Genomic DNA, 27,338 nt, shown 5'->3' on the forward strand with positions numbered 1-27,338 from the left:
TTCCCTGCCTGTGTTTTTAACTCTTTCCCCACCAGTGTTTTTAATTCTTTCTCCCACCAGTGTTTTTAACTCTTTCCCCAACAGTGTTTTTAACTCTTTCCCCACCAGTGTTTTAACTCTTTCCCCACCAGTGTTTTTAATTCGTTTTCCCGCCAGTGTTTTTAACTCTTTCCCCACCAGTGTTTTTAACTCTTTCCCCACCAGTGATTTTAACACTTTCCCCAGCCAGTGGTTTTAACTCTTTCCCCGCCAGTGTTTTTAACTATTTCCCCCGCCAGTGTTTTTAACTCTTTTCCCAGCCAGCGTTTTTAACTCTTTCCCCTCCAGTGTTTTTAACTCTTTCCCCAGCCAGTGGTTTTAACTCTTTCCCCCGCCAGCGTTTTTAAGTCTTTCCATCGCCAGTGTTTTTAAATCTTTCCCCTGCCAGCGTTTTTAAATATTTCCCCACCTGCGTTTTTAACTCTTTCCCTCACCAGAGTTTTTAACTCTTTCCCCCGCCAGCGTTTTTAAGTCTTTCCCTGGCCCGCATTTTTAACTCTTCCCCTGCCAGCATTTGAACCCTTTCTCTACAAGTGTTTTTAACTCATTCCCTTGCCAGAGTTTTTAACTCTTTCCCCTGCCAGCATTTTTAACTCTTTCCATCGCCAGCATTATTAACTCTTTTTCTTGCCAGCGTTTTTAAATCTAACTCCCACTTGCATTTTTAACTCTTTCCCCACCAACCTTTTTAACTATTTCTCTGCCTCTTTACATGCTAAAACATGCGTAAACAAGTTTTTTCTGCTGCTTCTTTGCCTATGTTTTGATCAGGAGTTCTGTACTCTTTCAGGAGATGGGTTATAGTGCCCCCTACCGTATAACAGTGAAAACATTATTTGCTTGAAAATGTATGCAAAAATGGTTCTATATAAGGAGAAATGTCTTAAATCATTCCATAATACTTTTACATTTAACAGGTTATTTAAATTATTTTTATTGATAAACTGTTTATGAGCTGTTTAACATTTAATTAAAAGGGATACAAACAATTATTTAAAAAAGTGAACTAAAACTAAATCAAATAAAATGATCCCATGATGGAACCCCTAAAAGTTTCCATCTGAAGCGGCTGATAGAAGCCATTCAGTTCCATATAGAAGATGATGATTAGCTTATGATCACTAATTTTAGAGGATATTGTAATCATCATTCGCCATGCCCTGGATTGTGTGTGTCTGTGTACTTATTTATATTACATTGTGTAATATGATGTAATGTAAATCTGAAATCACCAGCCAGCGATCCCTACAATGTAAATAGATTTATAAACATTAAATTATGTTTTTTGAAAATGTAAAAATGCAGAATGTTTCCTGTGATGGTAGGTTAGGGGCAGGGGCTGTGTGTGTGTGTGTGTGTGTGTGTGTGTGTGTGTGTGTGTTTGTGTGTGTGTGTGTGTGTGTGTGTGTGTGTGTGTGTGTGTGTGTGTGTGTGTGTGTGTATGTGTGTTAATTATTGAACACCAGTTAGATAACAGCCTTGTGCTTCGGCACATGTAAACACTTTCTTTTGTTAAAGCATTCTGCCTTTTCAACATCTGTTCAATTTGCTTGAACCCAAAATACATTTTGCCAACGTTCCCAAAACATTATTTTTTAATGTTCTCGGAACGTCCAGTTTTTTGAATATAAATTAAATAAATTAAAAAGAGTTCTTGGTTATGTAAGCTTTAGAAGAATGTTTTCTCTATTTTATTATTCTTTAAACATTATGAGAACGTCACTTTTGAATGTTCTCTGAACGTTCTGAAACTAGTAGTTAATAACATTATTGAGAAAGTTATTACAGATCAGATAACTGTCAACAAACGTTCTATTAACATTCCTGGAAGAACAGTTGTCCACAATGTTGAGAGAAAATTCTGCTTTTTTTTTCTTCTTGTAGGAACTGAGGACACCCGGCTGAACAATGACTGTAATAATGACCCAGTCTGTCCAGCCAAATGCCGCTGTGAGTCTAATGTCGTGGATTGCTCCAATCTGAAACTGAACCGCATCCCTGAACACATCCCAACATCCACCACTGAACTGTAAGACAGCATCAGCCAATATGTCGGATAATTCTCCAGAAGTCTCTTTGGTTTAATCTTGTTTTGCCATATGTTTTTTCCCAAGCCGTCTCAACAATAATGAGATCACAACAATAGAAGCCACAGGCGTTTTCAAGACGCTTTCACACCTGAAAAAAATGTAAGTCTTGCTGTCCCGTCTGTCCGTGCGACCAGTTCAGATTCTTTACACTGCAAAAATGCTCTTTTTATTTAGTATTTTTTGTCTTGTTTCCAGTCCAAATATCTAAAAATTCCTAAATCAAGATTAATTTACTAGATAAGTAAAAATACATATTTTTTTCTTGTTTTCTGAAGAAAAATATCAAAATGAAGTGAGTTTTTGCTTAAAACAAGCTAAATGATCTGCCAATGGGGTGAGAAAAATAATCTTATTTCTGATTGGCATGGAAACAAGAAACAATATTTCAATACAATTTCAAAAACAAAAACGAAACAAGCAAAAATATATTATGTCTTTTTACTTATATTGTAAATGTATCTTGATTTAAGAATAGTTCGATATTTAGAAAACCCCCCAGATATAATTTCTAAGTAAGAAGAGCATTTTTGTAGTGTACTAACTTTGCCCTTTGACCTGCAGAAACCTGAGCAACAATAAGATCTCTGAGATCGAGGATGGGGCATTTGAAGGGGCATCTTCGGTCAATGAGCTGCACCTGACGGCAAACCAGCTGGACTCTGCACACAGCGGGATGTTCAGGGGTCTGGATGGCCTGCGGATGCTGTGAGTTTACGCAATTTCAGTCAGAAACCAATCATAGGCCCCATTTACACTGCATGGTTCAAGTGACCCAATTCCGATTCCCTCTCATGTGGCACAGATCAGTTCAACCCAAAAGACTCAGGAGGTGAGAATAACATTTGAATAAGATTTAATTACAGTTCTTTACAATGAGAATCATAGATGAAACTATACAGTTCTTTGGCGTAGGCCCCGTCCATAGTCCGAATCCGGAGGGTACGGATGCTTGCAGTTCCTGTCTGAAGATGAAGGCAGGAGCGGAGCCTACCCCCGATGTATGGACCTGCTGGTGGTGGGGAGGATGGGGTTAAATGGCGGCGTCAGTATCTGCAAACGTAGTAATGGGTGGGAACAGAACTTATGTACTACTGATGACGAATAATGATTGGCTAGATAGATAATTAATGAATGATGTGACATAGGAGTCTTCCAGGTAGAACTACGCCAGAGCTTTTATATATGACATATATACTTGTAAGCAGGAAAAAAAACGCATAAATTCCGATATCCTCAGATCAGATTCAGGCCTCACTCATATGTGGTAATAAATATGATTCGGATGCGTGCATTTGCATCTGCCATGTAACCGGCCAAATCTGATATTTCCCAGTAAATGTGAGTCGTACGTCATTAAGAAAGAGACTGTGGCAAATTACGTGACATGAACTGCGATTAAGGGCTCTCCTATTTTTCTCTAGCCTGGATGCCAGCCAAACTCATTTGAGCTCGGGCAGTTCCATCTGGACTTGATCCATAGAGGAATAATTATGCCAGAACAGAAACTGTTCAGACCAATGAAATCATCAGGGCGGGCTTTAGACGATGACAGACAGATGATCAACAGTAACGTAATCATCCACATCATCAAAGGCGCTTGGTTGAATTTGTTCAAATCCTAAATGGAGAAATGTTCTCTGGGGAAAAAATGGTGTTTGGGGGGAAAAATGTGTGTTATTTTGGCAGGGTTGCCTGTTAAAATGGCCATTCCTGGGTCTATATATCACATAATTGAGGTCGCTTCAACCCGCAGACATGAGAAACAGACCGTGGGGGAAAAAAATGCAGACTTGCAACACAGTGCAGTTGAGTTCTGTTGACATTTGACAACTAATGTTATGCGTCGCTCTGATTGGTTGTAGGTCTGTCCAGTTGAATTGAGGTCTTTCCGGGTTCAGTTGAAACACGCCCCATAATCACAGCCCAATGGAGCAGAATCAGACTCATATTCTGACTAGAGCTGAGGATGACCACATCAGGCTACTTTTTCTCTGCCTTGCGAGAAAAATGTTTTGCTGACCTTTAAAGATATGTGGAAAAGTGCGGAAAGCAAAACATTGAATATAAACTTTGTCTGCGTCCATTGCATATCATGCCGTTTTACTTTCTTTTCCGGTTAAGAATGTATGGGGCTGTTTCGCCAGTGTACAGTGTAAATGCAAATATCGGATACGGCTTGGTTTTTAAAAAAATCGTATATAGTCACCCAATCGGAATTGTGAATAAAGACCTGCAGTGTAAATGCGGCCATAATGTATCATGTTCTTCATCTGAATTCATGCGCATGCTCTGTTTGTTTTCTAGAATGCTGCGGAACAATCGCATCAGCTGCATTCACAACAACAGCTTTACAGGCTTGCACAACGTCCGTCTTCTGTCCCTGTACGACAACACGCTGAGCACCATAACGCCCGGAGCCTTCGACACGCTGCAGAGTCTCTCCACCCTGTACGAGCCAAACCCATGCTTTATGTGTTATATTTTAAACAATGCTTTATCTGACCCAACACTGGCAGAAGCCCAGAGAAGAGAAGAGCATGTGCTGCTAGAGACAGATGTTTCCTGTAATCATGCACTTGAGCTGGGCCCGGCTAACAGAGAACATTCTGGCAAAGTTATAAACAAACGTTCTTCCAGGAACATTAATAGAGCGTTTGTTCAAAGTCATCTGGCCTTTCATAATGTTCTCAAAACGTTAGCACAAAAACATAATTTATATAACGTTTTTTTCGTTTTCTTTCCGTTTTTTAACACTTTTAAATGTTTTTACTTATTTCGGAACGTTGAGAGATTATTCAAAAGTAATGTTACCATACTGTTTGCAAAACGGAATGTTTCTTTAACGTTCAAAAAAACATTATAAAACATTTAAAAAACGTGATGTTTTGAACGTTCAGAAATAAAGTTTTTTAACATATTAATAGAACATTAGTTAAAAGTCATCTGGCCTTTAAGAATGCTCTCCAAATGTTAGCACGAAAACATCCTTTAGGTAAAAAAAATTCTTAAATGTTTTAGTTAGACACTTTTAAATGTTTCTACTTATTTCGGAACATTGAGAGATTATTCAAAAATAACGTTTCCATAATGTTTGCAAAATGGAATGTTCCTTTAACGTTCACGTAACCAAGAAATAGAGTTTGGTAACCCTTTACAACACTGGTGCACTAATATGATTAACTCATGCTTAACTAATGCACAGATAATCATGAGTTAATGTATGACTCATGAAGAACTAACACATTTATTAATGATTACTGCATCAGCAACTAATGAACATTCATCATCATTAATAGATCAGGTAATCATTAAATTGTTATTAGTTAAATGTTTCAGAATGTATTAATTCCTTAATAACATATTATATTAACTAATAATGTAAATGAACGTGTTAATTACCACAACGGGTCAAAGCCACGTATTTCACTGCAAAAAAAAAAAAATGCTTTTCTTACTTAGTATTTTTGTCTTGTTTCTAGTCCAAATATCAAACAATTCTTACATTAAGAAACATTTACTAGACAAGTACAAATTATAGTCTTGTTTTGGGAAAAAATAACTCAAAATTAAGAGAGTTTTTAAGAGTTAAGGTAAAAGTTTTCTGTTTGAATTAAGATTATTTTTCCTACTTCCTTGGCAAATCATTTATCTTATTTTAAGCAAAAACTCTCTTCATTTTGAGTTATTTTTTCCCCAAAACAAGACAATCATTTTTACTTGTCTAGTAAATGTTTCTTAATGTAAGAATTTGTTTATATTTTGACTAGAAACAAGACAAAAATACTAAGTAAGAAAAGCATTTTTTGCAGTGTTCAGCTTCCTGTCGTCTGCTTTAATTAATCATTAGCTAACAATTTACTAATTGTTAAGTAATATGTAATTGTGGTTATGGAATTTTAATTAATTTTGAATTCGTTAATAGTTAATCGGCCATCACTATATAAGTCGTTATTTAGTTGTTAAACTCTTCTGGCCTCTTCATCAATGATTGTAGAGCCGCTGTAGTGAGATGGGCTTTGTAACGACGTCTTTAGTGCCTTTATGGGTCTTGAGAGAGGAAATGACATTGGTGTCAATGAAGGCCTTTCTGAGCCATCAGATTTCAACACTAATATCTTCATCTGTGTGTGAAGATGAACAGAGAAATGACATGAAAAATTAATGACAGAATTTTCCTTTTTGGGTGAACTAACCCTTTATTATCTGTTTGTGTGGCAGAAACCTGCTGGCTAACCCGTTCAACTGTAACTGCCATCTGGCCTGGCTGAGCATCTGGCTCAGGAACCGTAAGATCGTGACGGGGAACCCTCGCTGCCAGAGGCCCGCCTTCCTCAAGGAGATTCCCCTACAGGACGTCGCCCTTCCAGATTTCCGCTGCGAAGATGGTAGGATCTAGCTCACCAAACTGCATGTCTGATTTCTGATTCCCAGTGTTCTGAGAGGGCTAATGATCCCTTTACGCTGATGTTCCTCTCAGATCAAGAGGAGGCGAGCTGCATGCCACCCATCCAGTGTCCCAGCGAGTGCACCTGTTTGGAGTCGGTGGTGCGCTGCAGCAACAAACACCTGCACATCTTACCCAAAGGCATCCCTCGAAACGTCACCGAGCTGTGAGTCTGCGCCACAATGAGCCATATAACCCTATTACACTGTGCATCCTAACCAAGACAGATTATTTTTCTCACCCCTTTGGCAGATTATTTTGCTTATTTTAAGCAAAAATTATCTTAATTGTGAGTTATTTCTTCCCAAAACAAGACAATAATTTTTACTTGTCTAGTAAATGTTTCTTAATGTAAGAATTTTTTGATATTTTGACTAGAAACAAGACAAACATACTAAGTAAGAAAAGCCTTTTTTGCAGTGCATACTTTTTCTGATTGGCTCGGTCGTCTTTTATAGGAAATGTTGTCTTCACTACAATACAGACAATAGCCTACATCATGTAATTGCAAGCTAAATAATGATTTGAACAACATACACCGATCAGGCTTAACATTATGACAGGTGAAGTGAATAACCCTGATGATCTCTTCTGTTAGTGGGTGGGATATATTAGGCAGCAAGTGAATATTTTGTCCTCAGAGTTGATGTGTGTGAAGCAGGAGAAATGGGCAAGTGTAAGGATTTGAGCGAGTTTGGCCAGATTGTGACGGCTAGACGACTGGGTCAGAGCATCTCCAAAACTGCAGCTCTTGTGGGCTGTTCCCGGTCTGCAGTGGTCAGTATCTATCAAAAGTGCTCCAAGGAAGGACCAGTGGAGAACCGGCCACAGGGTCATGGGCGGCCAAGGCTCATTGATGCACGTGGGGAGCGAAGGCTGGCCCGTGGGGTCCGATCAAACAGACGAGCTACTGGAGCTCAAACTGCTCCAGAAGTTAATGCTGGTTCTGATAGAAAGCTGTCAGAATACACAGAGCAGCTCAGTTTGAGGCGTATGGACCAGTCAGGGTGACCTCTGACCCCTGACCCCGACGAAAGCACCAACAGTGGCACGTGAGCATCAGAACTGGACCACGGAGCAATGGAAGAAGGTGGCCTGGTCTGAGGAATCACGTGTTCTTCTACATCACGTGAATGGCCGGGTGTGTGTGTGTGGCTTACCTGGGGAACACATGGCCCCAGGATGCACTATGGGACGAAGGCGAGCCGGCGGAGGCAGTGTGATGCTTTGGCCAATGTTCTGCTGGGAAACCTTGGGTTCTCCATCCATGTGGATGTTACTTTGACACGCTCCACCTACCTAAGCATTGCTGAGACCATGTTCAGCCTTTCATGGAAACGGTATTCTGGTGGCTGTGGCTCTTCCAGCAGGATAATGCTCCTGACACAAAGCACAAATGGCAGCAAAAGGGGGACCAACACAATATTAGGAAGGTCATAATGTTATGCCTGATCGAAGTATACTCCGTCCTACACCACCTTCGAACACATTTTCTATCAAAGACATAAAAGATGTTCAAACCAATCAGAGTAAGTATAAATAGGCCCCTCCCCGTTTTGAATCCTGAGAAAATCACAGCCAATCAGAGCATGTCACGTATCAAGATGAGAACCAATGAGATTTTACAGTGGGCGGAGCTACTCCAGCAAATAAGAAAATGTCACTTATTTTTATTTGTTTATTTAATCAGGAATGAAACATTAATAATACATGGAAAAACGAGATTCATCCGCAGTTCCTGTTGAGATTCACTCAAAATGTATATTTAAGATTAATTTATTTGAGTTGCATATACTCTTCAATCCATTCGATTTGCGTATAGTTTTAACATAAACTGTTAAATGTAATGTGATGCATATTTGTCAGAAACAGGTCGGATTTCTGAAATATACGATTAACTGAGTATGTTTTAAATACACAATAAACAGATTTATGTATTTATCATCCAATTTATTTCAAACTTAAACTTTCTGTTTTGTTCGACAGATTTATGCCGATTCTAAGCAAATAAATAAATGCATTATGAAAATAAGATTTTTTTTAATCAAATCATATAGATGAAAATTGTTGTTATTTTTAACTAGCAATTACAAGTGCTTTAAGCATTTATTATTAATCTTGGTTAAAATTAATTTCAGCATTTAGTAATACATTATTAAAATCAAAAGTTAATGTTGAATGGACCTGAGCGGACATGAGCTAGCAATGAGCAAAATAACGTAACCTAAGCAGGACCTTGTTTTTAGTGTTGTGGTGAAGCTGTGTGTGTGTAATGAGTGTGTTTTTGAGTGGGAGTGACACACATCAGATGCCTGTCGTCCCTCCGGGCGTGAAAACCTGTCATTTACTCGGCGCTCTCACTGACCGTAGAGCCGGTTTCAGGTGTGCTGCGCTCTCAGCCCATCATTAACCCTCAGCTCCAGCTGCTGACAGACACACACACACACACACACACACAAACACACACACACACACACACACACACACACACACACACACACACACACACACACACACACACACACACACACACACACACACACACACACACACACACACACACACACACTTCTTCTGGACACTTCTGTAGGAATTAAACCACATCTTTCTGATGTGGTTTAATTGAGCCACCAAACCAACATTTCAGATACTGCGATGTCATTGGTCCACTGGTTAGTGCAGTTATCCAATCACAGCCTCTGTTGAGGCAGTCACATGAGGTTTGAGGGATTTAATCAGTAAATGTATTTCCGTTGTAGTTTATGTGCATGTCTTCTTATTGGATTCTTGTCAGGTAAAGTTTGCTGACGCAGTTCAGTCAATCTGCTGATTAATTCCAATGGTTACTCTTGCGCAGAGGCTTCCATACATGCTGCGTTTATTTAAATGTGTGTTTTGTCTGCAGGTACCTGGACGGGAACCAGTTCAGCGCGGTGCCAAAGGAGCTGTCCAACTTCAAAAACCTGCAGCTAGTGTACGTCTCTCTCTCTCTCTTACTCTCTCTCTCTCTCACACACATACACACACACACACACACACACACACACACACACACACACACACACACACACACACACACACACACACACACATTCAGTGCCACTCATCCACTCCTTTGGTGATCTTTTGTTTCAGAGACCTGAGTAACAACAAGATCAGTGCCTTGACCAACTCTTCGTTCTCCAACATGAGTCAGCTCACCACGCTGTATGTCCTGACCTCAGTAATCTCTGATCAATCTCTGAAAAATCTCTGACCAATCTCTGAACAATCTCTGAACAATCTCTGACCGCAGTAATCTCTGATCAATCTCTGAACAATCACTGAACAATCTCTGACCGCAGTAATCTCTGAACAATCTCTGACCAATCTCCGACCAACCTCTGACCGCAGTAATCTCTGACCAATCTCTGACCACAGTAATCTCTGACCAATTTCTGACCACAGTGATCTCTGACCAATCTCTGACCACAGTGATCTCTGACCAATCTCTGACCGCAGTAATATCTGCCCAATCTCTGACCGCAGTGATATCTGACCAATATCTGACCAATCTCTGACCTCAGTTATGTCTGACCAATCTCTGACCAATCTCTGACCACAGTAATCTCTGACCAATCTCTGACCGCAGTGATATCTGACCAATATCTGACCAATCTCTGACCTCAGTTATGTCTGACCAATCTCTTACCAATATCTGACCGCAGTAATCTCTGACCAATCTCTGACCGCAGTAATATCTGACCAATATCTGACCAATCTCTGACCATTCTCTGACCGCAGTAATCTCTGACCAATCTCTGACCAATCTCTGACCGCAGTAATCTCTGACCAATCTCTGATGGCAGTAATATCTGACCAATCTCTGACCGCAGTAATCTCTGAACAATTTCTGACCACAGTTATCTCTGACCATTCTCTGACCGCAGTAATCTCTGACCAATCTCTGACCGCAGTAATCTCTGACCAATCTCTGATGGCAGTGATCTCTGACCAATCTCTGACCTCAGTTATCTCTGAACAATTTCTGACCACAGTTTTCTCTGACCAATCTCTGACCAATCTCTGACCGCAGTAATCTCTGACCAATCTCTGACCGCAGTAATCTCTGACCAATCTCTGACCGCAGTAATCTCTGACCACTCTCTGACCAATCTCTGACCGCAGTGATCTCTGACCAATCTCTGACCACAGTTATCTCTGACCACAGTAATCTCTGACCAATCTCTGACCACAGTTATCTCAGACCGCAGAAATCTCTGACCAATCTCTGACCGCAGTAATCTCTGACCAATCTCTGACCGCAGTAATCTCTGACCACTCTCTGACCAATCTCTGACCACAGTGATCTCTGACCAATCTCTGACCACAGTTATCTCTGACCACAGTAATCTCTGACCAATCTCTGACCACAGTTATCTCTGACCAATCTCTGACCGCAGTAATCTCTGACCAATATCTGACCAGTTATCTCTGACCGCAGTAATCTCTGACCAATCTCTGACCGCAGTAATCTCTGACCAATCTCTGACCGCAGTAATTTCTGACCAATCTCTGACCACAGTCATCTCTGACCAATCTCTGACCGCAGTAATCTCTGACCAATATCTGACCAGTTATCTCTGACCGCAGTAATCTCTGACCAATCTCTGACCGCAGTAATCTCTGACCAATCTCTGACCGCAGTAATTTCTGACCAATCTCTGACCACAGATATCTCTGACCAATCTCTGACCACAGTAATCTCTGACCGCAGTAATCTCTGACCAATCTCTGACCGCAGTAATTTCTGACCAATCTCTGACCACAGTTATCTCTGACCAATCTCTGACCGCAGTAATCTCTGACCGCAGTTATCTCTGACCAATCTCTGACCACAGTTATCTCTTACCGCAGTAATCTCTGACCAATCTCTGACCAATCTCTGACCAATCTCTGACCGCAGTAATCTCTGACCAATCTCTGACCAATCTCTGACCGCAGTAATCTCTGACCAATCTCTGACCAATCTCTGACCGCAGTAATCTCTGACCAATCTCTGACCAATCTCTGACCGCAGTAATCTCTGACCAATATCTGACCAGTTATCTCTGACCGCCGTAATCTCTGACCAATCTCTGACCGCAGTAATTTCTGACCAATCTGTGACCGCAGTAATTTCTGACCAATCTCTGACCACAGTAATCTCTGACCGCAGTAATCTCTGACCAATCTCTGACTGCAGTAATTTCTGACCAATCTCTGACCACAGTTATCTCTGACCAATCTCTGACCGCAGTAATCTCTGACCGCAGTTATCTCTGACCAATCTCTGACCACAGTTATCTCTTACCGCAGTAATCTCTGACCAATCTCTGACCAATCTCTGACCAATCTCTGACCACAGTAATCTCTGACCAATCTCTGACCAATCTCTGACCGCAGTAATCTCTGACCAATCTCTGACAATCTCTGACCGCAGTAATCTCTGACCAATATCTGACCAATCTCTGACCGCAGTAATCTCTGACCAATCTCTGACCAATCTCTGACCAATCTCTGATCAATCTCTGACCAATCTCTGACCAATCTCTGATCAATCTCTGACCAATCTCTGACCAATCTCTGACCGCAGTAATCTCTGACCAATCTCTGACCAATCTCTGACCACAGTAATCTCTGACCAATCTCTGACCAATCTCTGACCGCAGTAATCTCTGACCAATATCTGACCAGTTATCTCTGACCGCCGTAATCTCTGACCAATCTCTGACCGCAGTAATTTCTGACCAATCTCTGACCGCAGTAATCTCTGACCAATCTCTGACCGCAGTAATCTCTGACCAATCTCTGACCGCAGTAATCTCTGACCAATCTCTGACCACAGTTATCTCTGACCGCAGTAATCTCTGACCAATCTCTGACCACAGTAATCTCTGACCAATCTCTGACCACAGTAATCTCTGACCAATCTCTGACCACAGTAATCTCTGACCAATCTCTGACCACAGTTATCTCTGACCGCAGTAATCTCTGACCAATCTCTGACCACAGTAATCTCTGACCAATCTCTGACCACAGTAATCTCTGACCAATCTCTGACCGCAGTAATCTCTGACCAATCTCTGACCACAGTAATCTCTGACCAATCTCTGACCACAGTAATCTCTGACCAATCTCTGACCGCAGTAATCTCTGACCAATCTCTGACCACAGTAATCTCTGACCCATCTCTGACCGCAGTAATCTCTGACCAATCTCTGACCAACCTCTGACCGCATTAATCTCTGACCAATCTCTGACCACAGTTATCTCTGACCACAGTAATCTCTGACCAATCTCAGACCAATCTCTAACCGCAGTAATCTCTGACCAATCTCTGACCAGTTATCTCTGACCACAGTAATCTCTGACCAATCTCTGACCAATCTCTGACCAATCTCTGACCGCAGTAATCTCTGACCAATCTCTGACTGCATGAATCTCCGACCAGTCTCTGACCAATCTCTGACCGCAGTAATCTCTGACCAATCTCTGACCAATCTCTGACCGCAGTAATCTTTGACCAATCTCTGACCGCAGTAATCTCTGACCAATCTCTGAGCGCATGAATCTCCGACCAGTCTCTGACCAATCTCTGACCACAGTAATCTCTGACCAATCTCTGACCGCAGTAATCTCTGACCAATCTCTGACCAATCTCTGACCACAGTTATCTCTGACCAATCTCTGACCGCAGTAATCTCTGACCACAGTTATCTCTGACCAATCTCTGACCGCAGTAATCTCTGACCAATCTCTGACCACAGTAATCTCTGACCGCATGAATCTTTGACCAATCTCTGACCACGTGAATCTCTGACCACGTGAATCTCTGACCACATGAATCTCTGACCGCATGAATCTTTGACCGCATGAATCTGCTGTTAAAGTAACTCTCATTGGTGTGATTTTGTCCTGCAGGATCCTGAGCTATAACGCTCTTCGTTGTATCCCGTCTCTCGCCTTCGGGGGTCTCCGATCTCTCCGCCTGCTGTACGTATCTCTTCTTTACTCTTCTTTAAACTGAAATGAAATAATATTTAACTAAACTGAATCAATATTTAACGGAAAAGAATTAACATTAAACTGAACTGAAACAAAATTCAACTGAACTGAATCAGCATTAAACTGAACTGAATTAACTTTAAACTGAACTGAATTAACTTTAAACTGTCTGACCTAAATTAACATTAAACTGAACTGAATTAAAATTAAACTGAACTGAATCAACACTGAACTGAACTGAATCAACATTGAACTGAACTGAATCAACATTAAACTGAACTGAATCAACATTGAACTGAACTGAATCAACATTAAACTGAACTGAATCAACATTGAATTGAACTGAATCAACATAAAACTGAACTGAATCAACATTGAACTGAACTGAATCAACATTAAACTGAACTGAATCAACTTTGGACTGACTCAAATAACTACTGAAAGTTAACTCAGAAATAACTCAAAACATACTGAATAAGGACACTATTGTCTCCAGTAGAGCTGCATTACAGCAGAATTTGTCTTATATTTCATGAAGTTTGCATCATGGTCAAAATAATTCTGATATCAAATTATCAAAATAATCAAGTTATTTTCCTGTTTATTACTTTGAAGCACTATAGAAATATAGCTGACTTATTCACCACATAAAACTAATGACCGCCAATATGTGTGAAAGAAAAGCATAGTAGGTAAATTCATTTTTTGGACATAATTATTCATAACCTCCCATTTTACAGAAGTCATGTTTAGAGAATAATAGGTAACACTTACGTATAATACATTATAAAGATATTCATAATGTACATTTTAATGCATTATATCTTTTCATTAATAATTGTAACCAAAGTTCAAATGTTTTATTATATTGACAGATTCCTTGTTGCATCTCAAATTAGTTGATTGTTGTGTTTAATACATTATACTTATTAAACGTGTATCATAACTGGTGCATTAAAAATATGTTTATAATGTCTTTATAATTAAAGGCTTTACAGAATCAAAAATACTGATCATTCTCACCCTTAGTTTTGATTGGAGTGCATCACATCTGGACGGTCGTATGCCCTTTAGCCACGAAAGTTTCTCAAATATCAGATATCGAATATCTCAAATCAGGTCTGAAATTCTGCACGCACACATGATCAAAAATCAATCTAACTCTTCCAGTCTGTCCTTTGTCATGGAAATGCTCAGAACTGAAGCCTCGACAAAGAAACACGTGATTAATCATGTCTTTTTCATGCCAAACCACACATGACAAGTGATGTGTGATGAAACAATCGGTCCAGAATCAGCTGTATGTTGATCAGATACGCTGTGATTGGCTGAGAGGACATGTTCAGATGCTCGCTGCTTTACAGCCGTCTCGTCACCTAATCATGAGGCAGGGAAACTGGGGATCGCTCCCTAACACAAAACCAAAACCAGCTTCCTTAAATTCCTCAGGAGCTCCGCTGGCAAACCGACGGCATGGAAATAGATCAGCCAAACCTCCAGCATTAGGCAGGTTTCCAGCAAGTCTCGCTGTGATGTACAGTATGAGAACGAGAGAGAAGTCCTTTCTAAAGCGTTTTCTTCATGGTATTAAACAGTCCAGAGAAGTGATTTCAGTGTAACGTGGCTGATGTTTTCACTTTAAAACTGAATAAGTTGGCAAAACTAAAAAAAAATCATAAAGTTTAAGTAAGCAGAGCTGGCAGATTTTATATTTACATTACATTTATGCATTTGGCAGACGCTTTTTTCCAAAGCGACTTACATTGCATTTAAGGTACACATTTTTACATTATTGTCATTTCTTGCTTTCCCTGGGAATCGAACCCATGACCTTGGCGTTGCTACCGTCATGCTCTACTAGTTGAGCTACAGGAAATATATATTTTTATATATGTACAACGATCAGGTATAACATTATGACAGGTGAAGTGAATAACACTGATGATCTTTTCATCACGGCTCCTGTTAGTGGGTGGGATATATTAGGCAGCAAGTGAACATTTAGTCCTCAGAGTTGATGTGTGTGAAGCAGGAGAAATGGGCAAGCGTAAGGATTAGAGCGAGTTTGGCCAGATTGTGACGGCTAGACGACTGGGTCAGAGCATCTCCAAAACTGCAGCTCTTGTGGGCTGTTCCCGGTCTGCAGTGGTCAGTATCTATCAAAAGTGCTCCAAGGAAGGACCAGTGGAGAACCGGCCACAGGGTCATGGGCGGCCAAGGCTCATTGATGACCGTGGGGAGCGAAGGCTGGCCCGTGGGGTCCGATCAAACAGACGAGCTACTGGAGCTCAAACTGCTCCAGAAGTTAATGCTGGTTCTGATAGAAAGCTGTCAGAATATCCCAGTTTGTTGCGTATCGGGCGGCATAGCCGCTGACCAATCAGGGTGACCTCTGACCCCTGACCCCGCCGAAAGCACCAACAGTGGATCGTGAGCATCAGAACTGGACCACGGAGCAATGGAAGAAGGTGGCCTGGTCTGAGGAATCACGTGTTCTTTTACATCACGTGGATGGCCGGGTGTGTGTGTGTGTGTGTGGCTTACCTGGGGAACACATGGCCCCAGGATGCACTATGGGAAGAAGGCGAGCCGGCGGAGGCAGTGTGATGCTTTGGCCAATGTTCTGCTGGGAAACCTTGGGTCCTCCATCCATGTGGATGTTACTTTGACACGCTCCACCTACCTAAGCATTGCTGAGACCATGTTCAGCCTTTGATGGAAACGGTATTCTGGTGGCTGTGGCTCTTCCAGCAGGATAATGCTCCTGACACAAAGCACAAATGCTTCAGGAATGGTTTGAGGAGCACAACAACCAGTTTGAGGCGTCGACTCGGCCTCCAGATTCCCCAGATCTCAATCCAATCGAGCATCTGTGGGATGAGCCGAACAAACAAGTCCGATTCATGGAGGCACCACCTCACAACTTACAGGACTTAAAGGATCTGCTGCTAACATATTGATGACAGATACCACAGCACACCTTCAGGGGTCTAGTGGAGTCCATGCCTCAATGGGTCAGGGCTGTTTAGGCAGCAAAACAGGGACCAACACAATATTAGGTCATAATGTTATGCCTGATTGCTGTATATTACCTAATATGAGCCTTTATTCTCCTTTTCGAGTGTCATGGCGAAACATTCTGTGCAATAGAATTCTCAGCCAAGTTTGTCTAAATGAAAAGAAACAATGAAACCGTTCTGAGAACTCAAAACAAAAAGAAAGTTATAAATACTCATAAAAGTTCATTTGATTGAGCTAATTAGTTTAGTTTGAGTTGACTCGACTCAAACAAATGAAGTATTTTGAGCGTTAAGTTTACGGTTGTCTCTCTCTTGGGTTGTTCTCAGGTCTTTGCATGGCAATGATGTCTCAGAGCTGCCTGATGGGATCTTCAGCGATGCTGCATCACTGTCACATCTGTGAGTGAAGGAGACACACAGACACACACACACACACACACACACACACACACACACACACACACACACACACACACACACACACACACACACACACACACACACACACACACACACACACACACACACACACACACACACTGCCCCCTGCCCCTAAACCCATGACAGGAAACATTTAGCATTTGTTTCAAAAAAACATAATTTAGTATGTATATGAATCCATTTACATTGTGGGGACCGCTGGCTGGAGATCTCAGGTTTATATTACAATGTAATATAAACAAGTACACACTCTCACACACACACACACACACACACACACATACACAGACCTGTGTCACATGACACGTTTGAGTAACACTGATAAACACATTGGCTTTAAAGTGAACAGAACCCGAGTTGCTGCACTTTAAACACACTCAGATCTGAGTCTTCTCAGGGTTCAGATCCGTTAAACACGTTCACATATGACTGTGTGACCCCGAGAGAACGAGTTTAACCTTACATGTCCATCTGCCCACGAGCTGCCTGTTATAAAACAGCTCTTATTGGAGGAGGGAGTGGATACACACACACCTGATACACACATAATTTAAGGATTTCACTGACCATCCTGGTTTCTGATTGGTGCGGCCGATTGTTGGCAGTGGTAAATAGATTCGTTAGTCTAATGTGTAATGAGATAACTGAATCCAAACCCATAAATAACATTTATGTTGCTTTAAAACTGAAATATCAGAATTATAAAATATAGTGGATCACAAATTAATATTTTTTTAATATTCTGACACGATATTATTCATGATAAAACAATCCCTGTCCCTCTTTCTTCATGTAGAGGAGTTGAATAGATTTCAGCCGCTTTGTTTGGCCATTGCAGCAGCTTCATGTTTAGCACGCCTGCAGCGCCATCTAGCAGTGAAGATGTGGAAATACAGCATAACACCCTCTATGAAACTTACATTCAACAGTTCACCTGTTCAGAGGAGACATATTGGGGTTTTTGAAGATGAAATATTCCAGCCAGACTGTTTGATTAAATACCAAATAAGCATGTGGAGATAAGATTTTGATAAAATGTTGAAGTGTGAACATCATAGCCAAAGTATTACAGAAATCCAACACACACTGCAAAAAAAATATTAAAAAATGCTTTTCTTACTCAATATTTTTGTCTTGTTTCTAGTCCAAACATCTAAAAATTCCTAAAACAAGAAACATTTACTAGACAAGCAAAAGTAATTGTCTTGTTTTGGGGAAAAATAACTCAAAATGAAGAGTTTTTGCTTAAAATAAGATAAATAATCTGCCAATGGGGTGAGAAAATCTTAAAACAAGACAATAATTTGTACTTGTCTAGTAAATGTTTCTTAATGTAAGATTTATATTTATTTCATTTAGACTAGAAACAAGACAAAAATACTAAGTAAGAAAAGCATTTTTTGCAGTGCAGAATATGCCAGTCTCTCCTCATTTGATTGAGTCTCTAATTGGTGGAGTTTTCTGCACTGCATCATGGGTAATGTAGTTTTTCCACCACAAATATAAAGTCATGAGGACTGGCAGATTCAACAGATGCCATCTATTAACATCCTCACAGAAGGGCTGTCTTTAAAAGTATATCTTTAAAAATGAATTTCCCTTAGGAGTTTTTACTCCTGGAAACGACCATCAAAGTTCAGTGCATTTTCATGAATATGCTCAGAAAGTCAGGTGACAGGTAACACTAATAAAAATGATTGAATAATGATAAGAGGGGTTTTGCTCGTTTATGCCTTCACATGCATCTCATCTGGCATTGGGTTAATGCTGCGATTGTCCTCAGGGCCATCGGGGCGAACCCTCTGTACTGCGACTGCCGGCTCCGCTGGCTCTCCGACTGGGTGAAGACCGGATATAAGGAGCCTGGCATCGCACGCTGTGTTGGGCCGAACGGCATGGAGGGAAAACTGCTGCTGACCACGCCGGCCAAGAGGTTTGAGTGTCACGGTAAGATCAGTGAAGGATCCGAAAATGAGCTAACCCAGCAGTTGGATGGTTTGAACCCAGCAATTGGGTTGTTTTAATCCTATCTCAATTCGTGCAGCCGAGTCTGTAGCCATTTTCAAAGAACATCTTAAGACACGTCTTTTCCACCTGCACCTGACCAATAAAGACTAGCACTGAACTATCCAGATACTATGTTTGTTTGTTTGTATATATATAAAGATAGTTTGTGTACTGTGCTCGATTAACTGAGACTTCTTACAGCACTTCCAGGCTGTTGGCCTTGTTTGTTTCGTTGCTTCTATTGCTCTTTTTGATGTCAACTTATACTAAATTAAAATGTTAAATGTTATATTAACCTTTATATATATATATATATATATATATATATATATATATATATATATATATATATATATATATATATATATATATATATAGTATGTAGAATATAGGTCATTTGTTTAGTGAAAGAGTTGATTAGTGTGATTAGTGAACTCACAGCTGTGGACACTGAAGGACTTCTGAGGTAAATGTGATGCTACAGGACATTGTTTTCGGCTGTTTTGCCTTTCCACGGTTGAAACAACAATTGAGTGATTACACGACATACAGTATATTATACATTTCAGTAAGTTGTAATTTATCCTCAACATACCTTAAGAGATATTAATTAATGTTTATTCTTTAGGAAGAGATGACAAAATTGCATTTCTTGTTTGAATTTTGTGATAAAATGGACTGAATACCTAATATGTTCTTTTGGGATTGACAAGTGAAATGAAGTCTTTATGAGTGAGTCATTGAATCATTCACTCAAAAGATTTGTTCAAAAACACTGAATCATCCAGTAATGAAACAAGTGAAGTCCTTATGAGTGAGTCATTGAATCATTCACTCAACAGATTCGTTCAAAAACACTGAATCATCCAGTAATGAAACAAGTGAAGTCTTTATGAGTGAGTCATTGAATCATTCACTCAACAGATTCGTTCAAAAACACTGAATCATCCAGTAATGAAACAAGTGAAGTCTTTATGAGTGAGTCATTGAATCATTAATTCAGCTCAATAAAATAAAATAAAAAATCAAATTAATTGAACATTTTAAACAGAGTGCGGCAATAAACATTTTGTCAGAACCTCTAGTAAATGTCATTTAGCTTAGTTATTTATTCCGAATCATGGGAGAATCTTGATCTCTATTTTAAACCAAAGAAATAGTGATTTTCAATTTGTTCTCACACACATACACAATAAACTTGTTTTCTGATAAGGCAAACATTTCCAACTTAAAACTTACTTAAATGAGCTGAGGCCTGGTTAAGTTAAAGGCTAGAAGATACTCCAAAAGAAGAGAGAAAAACTTTTCGCAAGTTCAAAATGATGTCAGTGTGTTCTCGCAGCTTGTGATTGGTCATACATTTAAAGTGGGCGTTGTTAATGCGGAGAAGAACGAATTACTGGCCACAACAAACTTTAATCTTGTTCTTGCTACCTCTAGAAAACGAACAAATTTCTTTGTTCTTGCAGAGCATTTCCCAAGCTTAAGTCATGTGTTGAAACTGGGGGTTATGGGAAGGGACGGGACATTTCCCAAACACCAATCACAACACACTGCTCCAGTCGACCAATCAGAGCACAGTGTGCTTTTCAGAAGGTCGGGCTTCATAGAGACAGGAACTAAACAGAGTTACTGACAGACAGGGAAGAGAGGAGCTGCAACAATGGAGAATATGAGGAAAATGTCCTGCATACCTCAGCAAAACATCTACCAGTCTTTGCTCTGAGAGACACACTGTGCGTTTTTGTAATACGGATTATGGTTTTATTGCTATAAGAGGGACTTGTTTTGTGAATGTGTGTGTGTGTGTGCAGGTGAAGTGGACACTGCGATTCTAGCGAAGTGTAACCCGTGCATGTCTAGTCCCTGTCTGAACCACGGCACCTGCGAGGCGGATCCAACGGATGGGTTCAGCTGCAGCTGTTCTGAGGGATTCAAGGTGAGTATGCAAAACACGTGATCACTGCACTGCAAAAAATGCTCTTCATATTTAGTATTTTTTTCTTGTTTCCAGTCCAAATATCTAAATATTCTTAAATCGAGATGCATTTACTAGATAAGTAAAATTACATAAATTATTTTTTCTTGTTTTCTAGGGAAAAATATCTCATGCCATTTTACTTATCTAGTAAATGCATCTCGATTTAAGAATTGTTAGATATTTAGACTGGAAGCAAGAGAAAATTACTGAGTAAGAAGAATATTTTTTTGCAGTGTGATGGAGGGACGGATGTGAAATGCTCATGCATTTCTTTTTGACTTACAGGGAAAGAACTGTGAGACGGCGATTAACCCTTGTGTCAGCGAGCCCTGTAAGAATGGAGGAACGTGCCACATGTCCGGAGAAGAGGATGAAGGCTATAGGTGAAATAGACACATCAAACAATATGCTGTTATAAGTATTATTTGTTATACTACTGTATGTTCAACATAATTCAACAATAAGAGCACTTCAAAAAATGCTCTTCTTACTTAGTAATTTTGTCTTGTTTCCAGTCTAAATATTCTTAAATCAAGATGCATTTACTTGATAAGTAAAATGACATGACATTTTTTCTTATTTTGTTGAAAATGAAGTGAGTTTTTTCTGAAAACAAGCAACATGATCTGCCAATGGGGTGAGAAAAATAATCGTATTTCTGATTGAAATCTTGTTTCTTGTTATAAACATCCCATTTACGTTGTGCTGGACAAGCTACAAGAGTTCAAAGGGGGATCGTCCTTAGTGCAATTAATGAAATGGTTTTATAGTGGAAAAGGACCTATAAACAAATAAGTTCTGGAACAAACAAGAGTTGTGTAATATTTTCACCCTTATGTATTCACTCTCATTCTTACAAGTCATACATAGGTACAATTCAATGCTTTCATCATGTGTACATATTCTGTATGTGCATGTGAATAGGGGGTCACAATATCCGACACAGTCCTCTTCTCCTATTTGAGAGCATAGTCTTATCTATCGAATAGTAGAGTTACAGAAGATAATGATGAGGTCGACTGTTGTCCTTCACTTGGATGTGTGGTAAATTGCAATGTTTCATGGTAGCAGAGGATGGTTTCACCAACACAAACAGAATGTTTGTGAACATGTAGTTGCCCACAGCCAAAGAGCAAAAAAGTACCTCACAAACAAATCCTGTTTGAGCAGGAAACCAACAGTTTCTCAAACAGGATTTGGAAAGAAAGGTTACAAACAACCGTGAGGCAGCATGAAACAGACCCTAACATTTAATCTATGGTTTCCTGTTATATACTCACATGCACACCATCCAGAGTATGTTCCTATCTCCCCCTAGGGGCCAGAAAGAACACAACAACCATCGGCACAAGAAATCGTGTGACAGGCATTGACCTTTACATATCCGTCCCCTCATGTTATACATTTTTTTCTACATTGCCAAAATAAGCTTTTAAATTTTGTACATGGAAAGAATCTGCATGTTCTGGCTGTTCAACAAATGACACCAAGTAATTCACAGGACCAAGACATTTCACCACTTTGGCAGGACCTTTCCATTTGGCTGCCAGTTTAGCCATAAAACCCTCATCAGCGCATGCCAGAGGATGAGTACGAACCCATACTAAATGTCCAATTTGAAAATGAACTTGTCGCCTTCGAAGATTATAGTACTTGCGTTGTTTGCTCTGGGCCCGTTGGACATTATTTTGCGCCGTTTGAATGAATTCCTGTGCATTTTCTAGGACAGGGTAGGCTGGATTGTTTGGATCAGGGGGTCTCTTGACAGCCCTTTCTAGAGGTCCTTTCAATTTGCGACCAAGCATGACTTCGACTGGGGTGAATCCCATGCTTTCTTGCCATGCTGTGTTGATAGCAAACCAGAATTCGGCTAGCCACCTGTCCCACTGACAATGATGGTCCTGCACATATGATGAAATCATAGTCTTGAGGGTTCGGTTAACTCGTTTAGTCAAATTGGTTTGCGGATGAGCAGCAGTGGTAAGTTTCTGGATGACATTCCATTGTTTGCAGATTAAACTGAGGAGGTGGGAAGTGAATTGGGCTCCTCGATCAGACACCAAGTACCTAGGAGTGCCCCATCTGGTAAAGACTTATTTGAGGAAATTTGAGGAGCTTTGGCTACTTGCAACGAAAACAATTCCACCAACTTTGAGCAGTAATCAACTACTACTAGAAGATGTTCATTCTGTTTTGCACTTCTGGGGAACAGTCCCATAAGGTCAATCCCCAACATATGCCCAGGTTCCACTATCGGCGTAGATTGCATGTGGCTATCTAGCCTTGATACAGTTGTTTTATAATTTTGACATACCTGGCATTCTTTGCAATGCTTCCATACATCAGCACGTAGCATTGGCCAATAGCATATGTCCACTAACCTCAACAAGGTCTTTAGTCTGCCAAGATGTCCACTCAATGGGTGAGCATATTTCAGAAAGTCAGCGCTCAATGAGGATGGAATGACAAGTTGCAATTTTTCTTCTTTCTGACCTTGAGATACGCTTCTGAAAATAAATAAATTTTTCATGACATAATGTATACGACTGGGATCAGAAACAGAGGTTGATTGAACTTTAGCAATAAGCTCCTGGATTTCAGTGTCTTCTTCTTGAGCTTTGGCAATGTCTGACCATTCTATGGGAAAAGCTGCAAAGCTAGTTGAAGATTCCTTGGGTTTTAACATAGTAAGTATGTTAAGTGATGAAGATTCAATGAAACTACGAGAAATTGTGTCTCAATGGAACTATGTTGCATTGGCCTTTCCTATACTTAACCGTAAAATGAAACTCCTGAAGACGGATACCCCAGCTTATCAGCCGAGATGAGGGTTTTGGATGGTTAAAAACCCAGGTAAGAGTAGCGTGGTCGGTGATCACTTCAAATGGTCGACCCTCGAGGTAAGGCCTCCATTTTTCTATTGCCCATACCACAGCACAGCACTCCTTTTCCGAAACAGAGTATGACTTCTCAGCTCCTCTCAAAAGACGTGAAGCATAAGCAATAACATGTTCCACTCCTGCTATTTTTTGGGTTAGAACAGCTCCGACTCCAAGGTCACTTGCATCCGTCTGGACTCTGAATGGTTTACTCAAGTCAGGGGCAATGAGTATTGGTGCACTAATCAACTCACGCTTAATCAACTCTTCTGACATTCTGACATTCAACATTGTCTCCGTCCCAAACACAAATAAGATAATTTTTCTCACCCCATTGGCAGATAATTTTGCCTGTTTTAAGCAAAAACTCACTTCATTTTGATATTTTCCCCCAGAAAACAAGCAAAAATATCTTATGTCATTTAACTTATATAGCAAATGCATCTTGATTTAAGAATATTTAGATATTTGGACTGGAAACAAGAAAAAAATACTAAATAAAAAGAGCGTTTTTTGCAGTGTGTCCATTCCTGTTGGGTTGACACTTTTCTAAATTAAGTCACATACTGTGATGTCTTACATTTGATCTTATGAAATGCATTCCCACAGTGCTCAGAAAGCTTGATCCCCATTTAAAACCATGCATTTGTGTTTTCTCAGCTGTTCATGTGCTGCAGGTTTTGAAGGTCCCACATGTGACGTCGACACGGACGAGTGTAAAGACAACGACTGTCAGAACGGAGCGACCTGCATAGATGGGATCAACAATTACACATGTTTATGCGCCCCTTTCTACACAGGTACATGAGTAAAGGCCCCGATATACTCATGGTAAAGAGTTAAAAAGACGTTTGAAATACTTTTGCAGCGATAAATTTCCAGATGACACCCACATTTCCACTCAATGACAGAACAAACACAACTGAAATGAGAGAACATGAGTCGAGAAAACCATCTGATCACAGTGATGAGGGTCTGTTTGCTCGCTGAGATTCAGATCCCCAGTCACGTTTATTTATACACACTTTACAGTAGATGGCTTTAAAACAGCAGCTTTACCGTATTAAACATGAACAAAAGTGTCAATCACAATCAGAGTTTCAGTTTTTGCTGTAAAGCGGTTCTCAGTGAGTTCATGTGTTTACTCGCGTCTGACTTCGACCGACTGAACAGAACAAAAGAAGATTGACACCTCAAAGAAGGAAGGTGATTTGTTCAAACGCTAACCGTCTTAATGAGTGTCATTGAGTTGATTCGTTCAAACGCTGACCATCTTGATGAGCGAGTCATTGAGTCAATCCATTCAAACGCTGACCGTCTTAGTGAGTCAGTCATTTAGTCAATTCATTCAAATTAAGATTGACACCTCAAAGAAGACATGCCCACCTATTGCATCATCACCTCACTGACCAATGGGAGTTCAGAGGTGTTTAACCAGCCGGAGGGAACTGTTCTCGTTTCGAAACGCCAGAAACTAACTTTGTTTTGTCTTTTTTTTAATTTAAAATGTCACACCAGTTCGTTCTACACTTTAGCTTGAAGTATATCTGGGCCTTTAGTACTTTCTGAATGCATACTTTTATGTTTTTTTTATTTATTTTGTAAGCACATTGTTATAACACCAGACTTACAAATGGCACTTTGTTTGTGTTCGTATAGGGGAGATGTGTGAGGATATGGAGGATATGTGCTCTTCTACTCGCAGTCCCTGCAAGCACCAGTCCACCTGCTTCATCACAGTCACCGGCCCAAAGTAACCACACCTCTTTTAACCCAGTAACCGACTAACAGCCTTTTTATCAAAGAGCACCTAATGTGCTATTTCCCATGTTCATCTCTCTCTGCAAATCTCCAAAGTCCTCAGTGTCAGTGTTTCTGAACTCAATCATAGTCTTGAGTTTTCTTCTGGGAACCGACACATCATATTTTTCCTTATTATAATAATTAATGCGCAGAGTAAAGGGGCGGGGCCTGTTGAGTCAGTTAGTCTTGTGTTGAAACTACCGGTTATGGTAAGGGGTGGAGCATTTCCCAAACACCAATCACAACACACTGCTCAAAGCCTTGTTTTGCCCTCCAGGTGGGCGTTCCTATACTATTACTATCAATAGGTCCTCTTTAACCAAAAGAGTGAATCTTTTTAAAGGGGTACTTCAGTGCTGGGAAGATGAATCTGTATTTAAACTGGTTCACTTATGTAATAGAAATGTGAAATTATTTTTGAATTTGGTGCCTTCTAGACTGAAAAAAGTCAGAAAATGTATTTTTGTCTCATGGGGATAAAAGACAACAACTCTCAGAATGCACTGCTTCATTAAAATCAGTTCAGTTAGAGAACAGACACTACAATTAAAAGCTGAAGGTGTGTGTTCAATATAATGTGAGTGAGCTGAGCGAGAGTCACGGCACAAACGCAGCAGGAGTCAGATTATATTCATCAGGAGAGCTGAGGTAAGCGGAGTCAGATTATATTCATCAGGAGAGCTGAGGTAAGAGGAGTCAGATTAAATTCATCAGGAGAGCTGAGTTTAGGTAAGAGGAGTCAGATTACATTCATCAGGAGAGCTGAGGTAAGAAGAGTCAGATTATATTCATCAGGAGAGCTGAAATAAGAGGAGTCAGATTATATTCATCAGGAGAGCTGAGGTAAGCGGAGTCAGATTACATTCATCAGGAGAGCTGAGGTAAGCGGAGTCAGATTACATTCATCAGGAGAGCTGAGGTAAGAGGAGTCAGATTACATTCATCAGGAGAGCTGAGTTAGTGGAGTCAGATTACATTCATCAGGAGAACTGAGGTAAGCGGAGTCAGATTACATTCATCAGGAGAGCTGAGGTAAGAGGAGTCAGATTATATTCATCAGGAGAGCTGAGGTAAGAGGAGTCAGATTAAATTCATCAGGAGAGCTGAGTTTAGGTAAGAGGAGTCAGATTACATTCATCAGGAGAGCTGAGGTAAGAAGAGTCAGATTATATTCATCAGGAGAGCTGAGGTAAGCGGAGTCAGATTACATTCATCAGGAGAGCTGAGGTAAGAGGAGTCGGATTACATTCATCAGGAGAGCTGAGGTAAGAGGAGTCAGATTACATTCATCAGGAGAGCTGAGGTAAGCGGAGTCAGATTACATTCATCAGGAGATATGAGGTAAGAGGAGTCAGATTACAATCATCAGGAGAGCTGAGGTAAGAGGAGTCAGATCACATTCATCAGGAGAGCTGAGGTAAGCGGAGTCAGATTACATTCATCAGGAGATATGAGGTAAGAGGAGTCAGATTACATTCATCAGGAGAGCTGAGGTAAGCGGAGTCAGATTACATTCATCAGGAGATATGAGGTAAGAGGAGTCAGATTACAATCATCAGGAGAGCTGAGGTAAGAGGAGTCAGATTACATTCATCAGGAGAGCTGAGT

The 27,338-nt window shown here is 40.4% G+C and overlaps 1 protein-coding gene across 2 annotated transcripts in view; it reads left to right on the forward strand.

Annotated features, from left to right (window-relative positions):
- Positions 1 to 27,338, forward strand: part of slit1a (slit homolog 1a (Drosophila)) — a 109,036-nt gene that overhangs the window by 68,517 nt on the left and 13,181 nt on the right. For both annotated transcript variants that reach the window (XM_067421783.1, XM_067421784.1), the window contains 15 exons: positions 1,924 to 2,068; positions 2,154 to 2,228; positions 2,691 to 2,834; positions 4,434 to 4,577; positions 6,348 to 6,514; positions 6,607 to 6,739; positions 9,479 to 9,547; positions 9,709 to 9,780; positions 13,516 to 13,587; positions 16,947 to 17,018; positions 18,844 to 19,007; positions 20,882 to 21,006; positions 21,334 to 21,431; positions 24,588 to 24,727; positions 25,587 to 25,680. In XM_067421783.1, coding sequence (XP_067277884.1) covers positions 1,924 to 2,068; positions 2,154 to 2,228; positions 2,691 to 2,834; positions 4,434 to 4,577; positions 6,348 to 6,514; positions 6,607 to 6,739; positions 9,479 to 9,547; positions 9,709 to 9,780; positions 13,516 to 13,587; positions 16,947 to 17,018; positions 18,844 to 19,007; positions 20,882 to 21,006; positions 21,334 to 21,431; positions 24,588 to 24,727; positions 25,587 to 25,680 — 1,714 coding nt within the window. The remainder of the gene's footprint in view (positions 1 to 1,923; positions 2,069 to 2,153; positions 2,229 to 2,690; positions 2,835 to 4,433; positions 4,578 to 6,347; positions 6,515 to 6,606; positions 6,740 to 9,478; positions 9,548 to 9,708; positions 9,781 to 13,515; positions 13,588 to 16,946; positions 17,019 to 18,843; positions 19,008 to 20,881; positions 21,007 to 21,333; positions 21,432 to 24,587; positions 24,728 to 25,586; positions 25,681 to 27,338) is intronic.

The sequence above is a fragment of the Pseudorasbora parva genome, chromosome 17, assembly GCF_024679245.1.
Source record: "Pseudorasbora parva isolate DD20220531a chromosome 17, ASM2467924v1, whole genome shotgun sequence".
Classification (NCBI taxonomy): domain Eukaryota; kingdom Metazoa; phylum Chordata; class Actinopteri; order Cypriniformes; family Gobionidae; genus Pseudorasbora; species Pseudorasbora parva.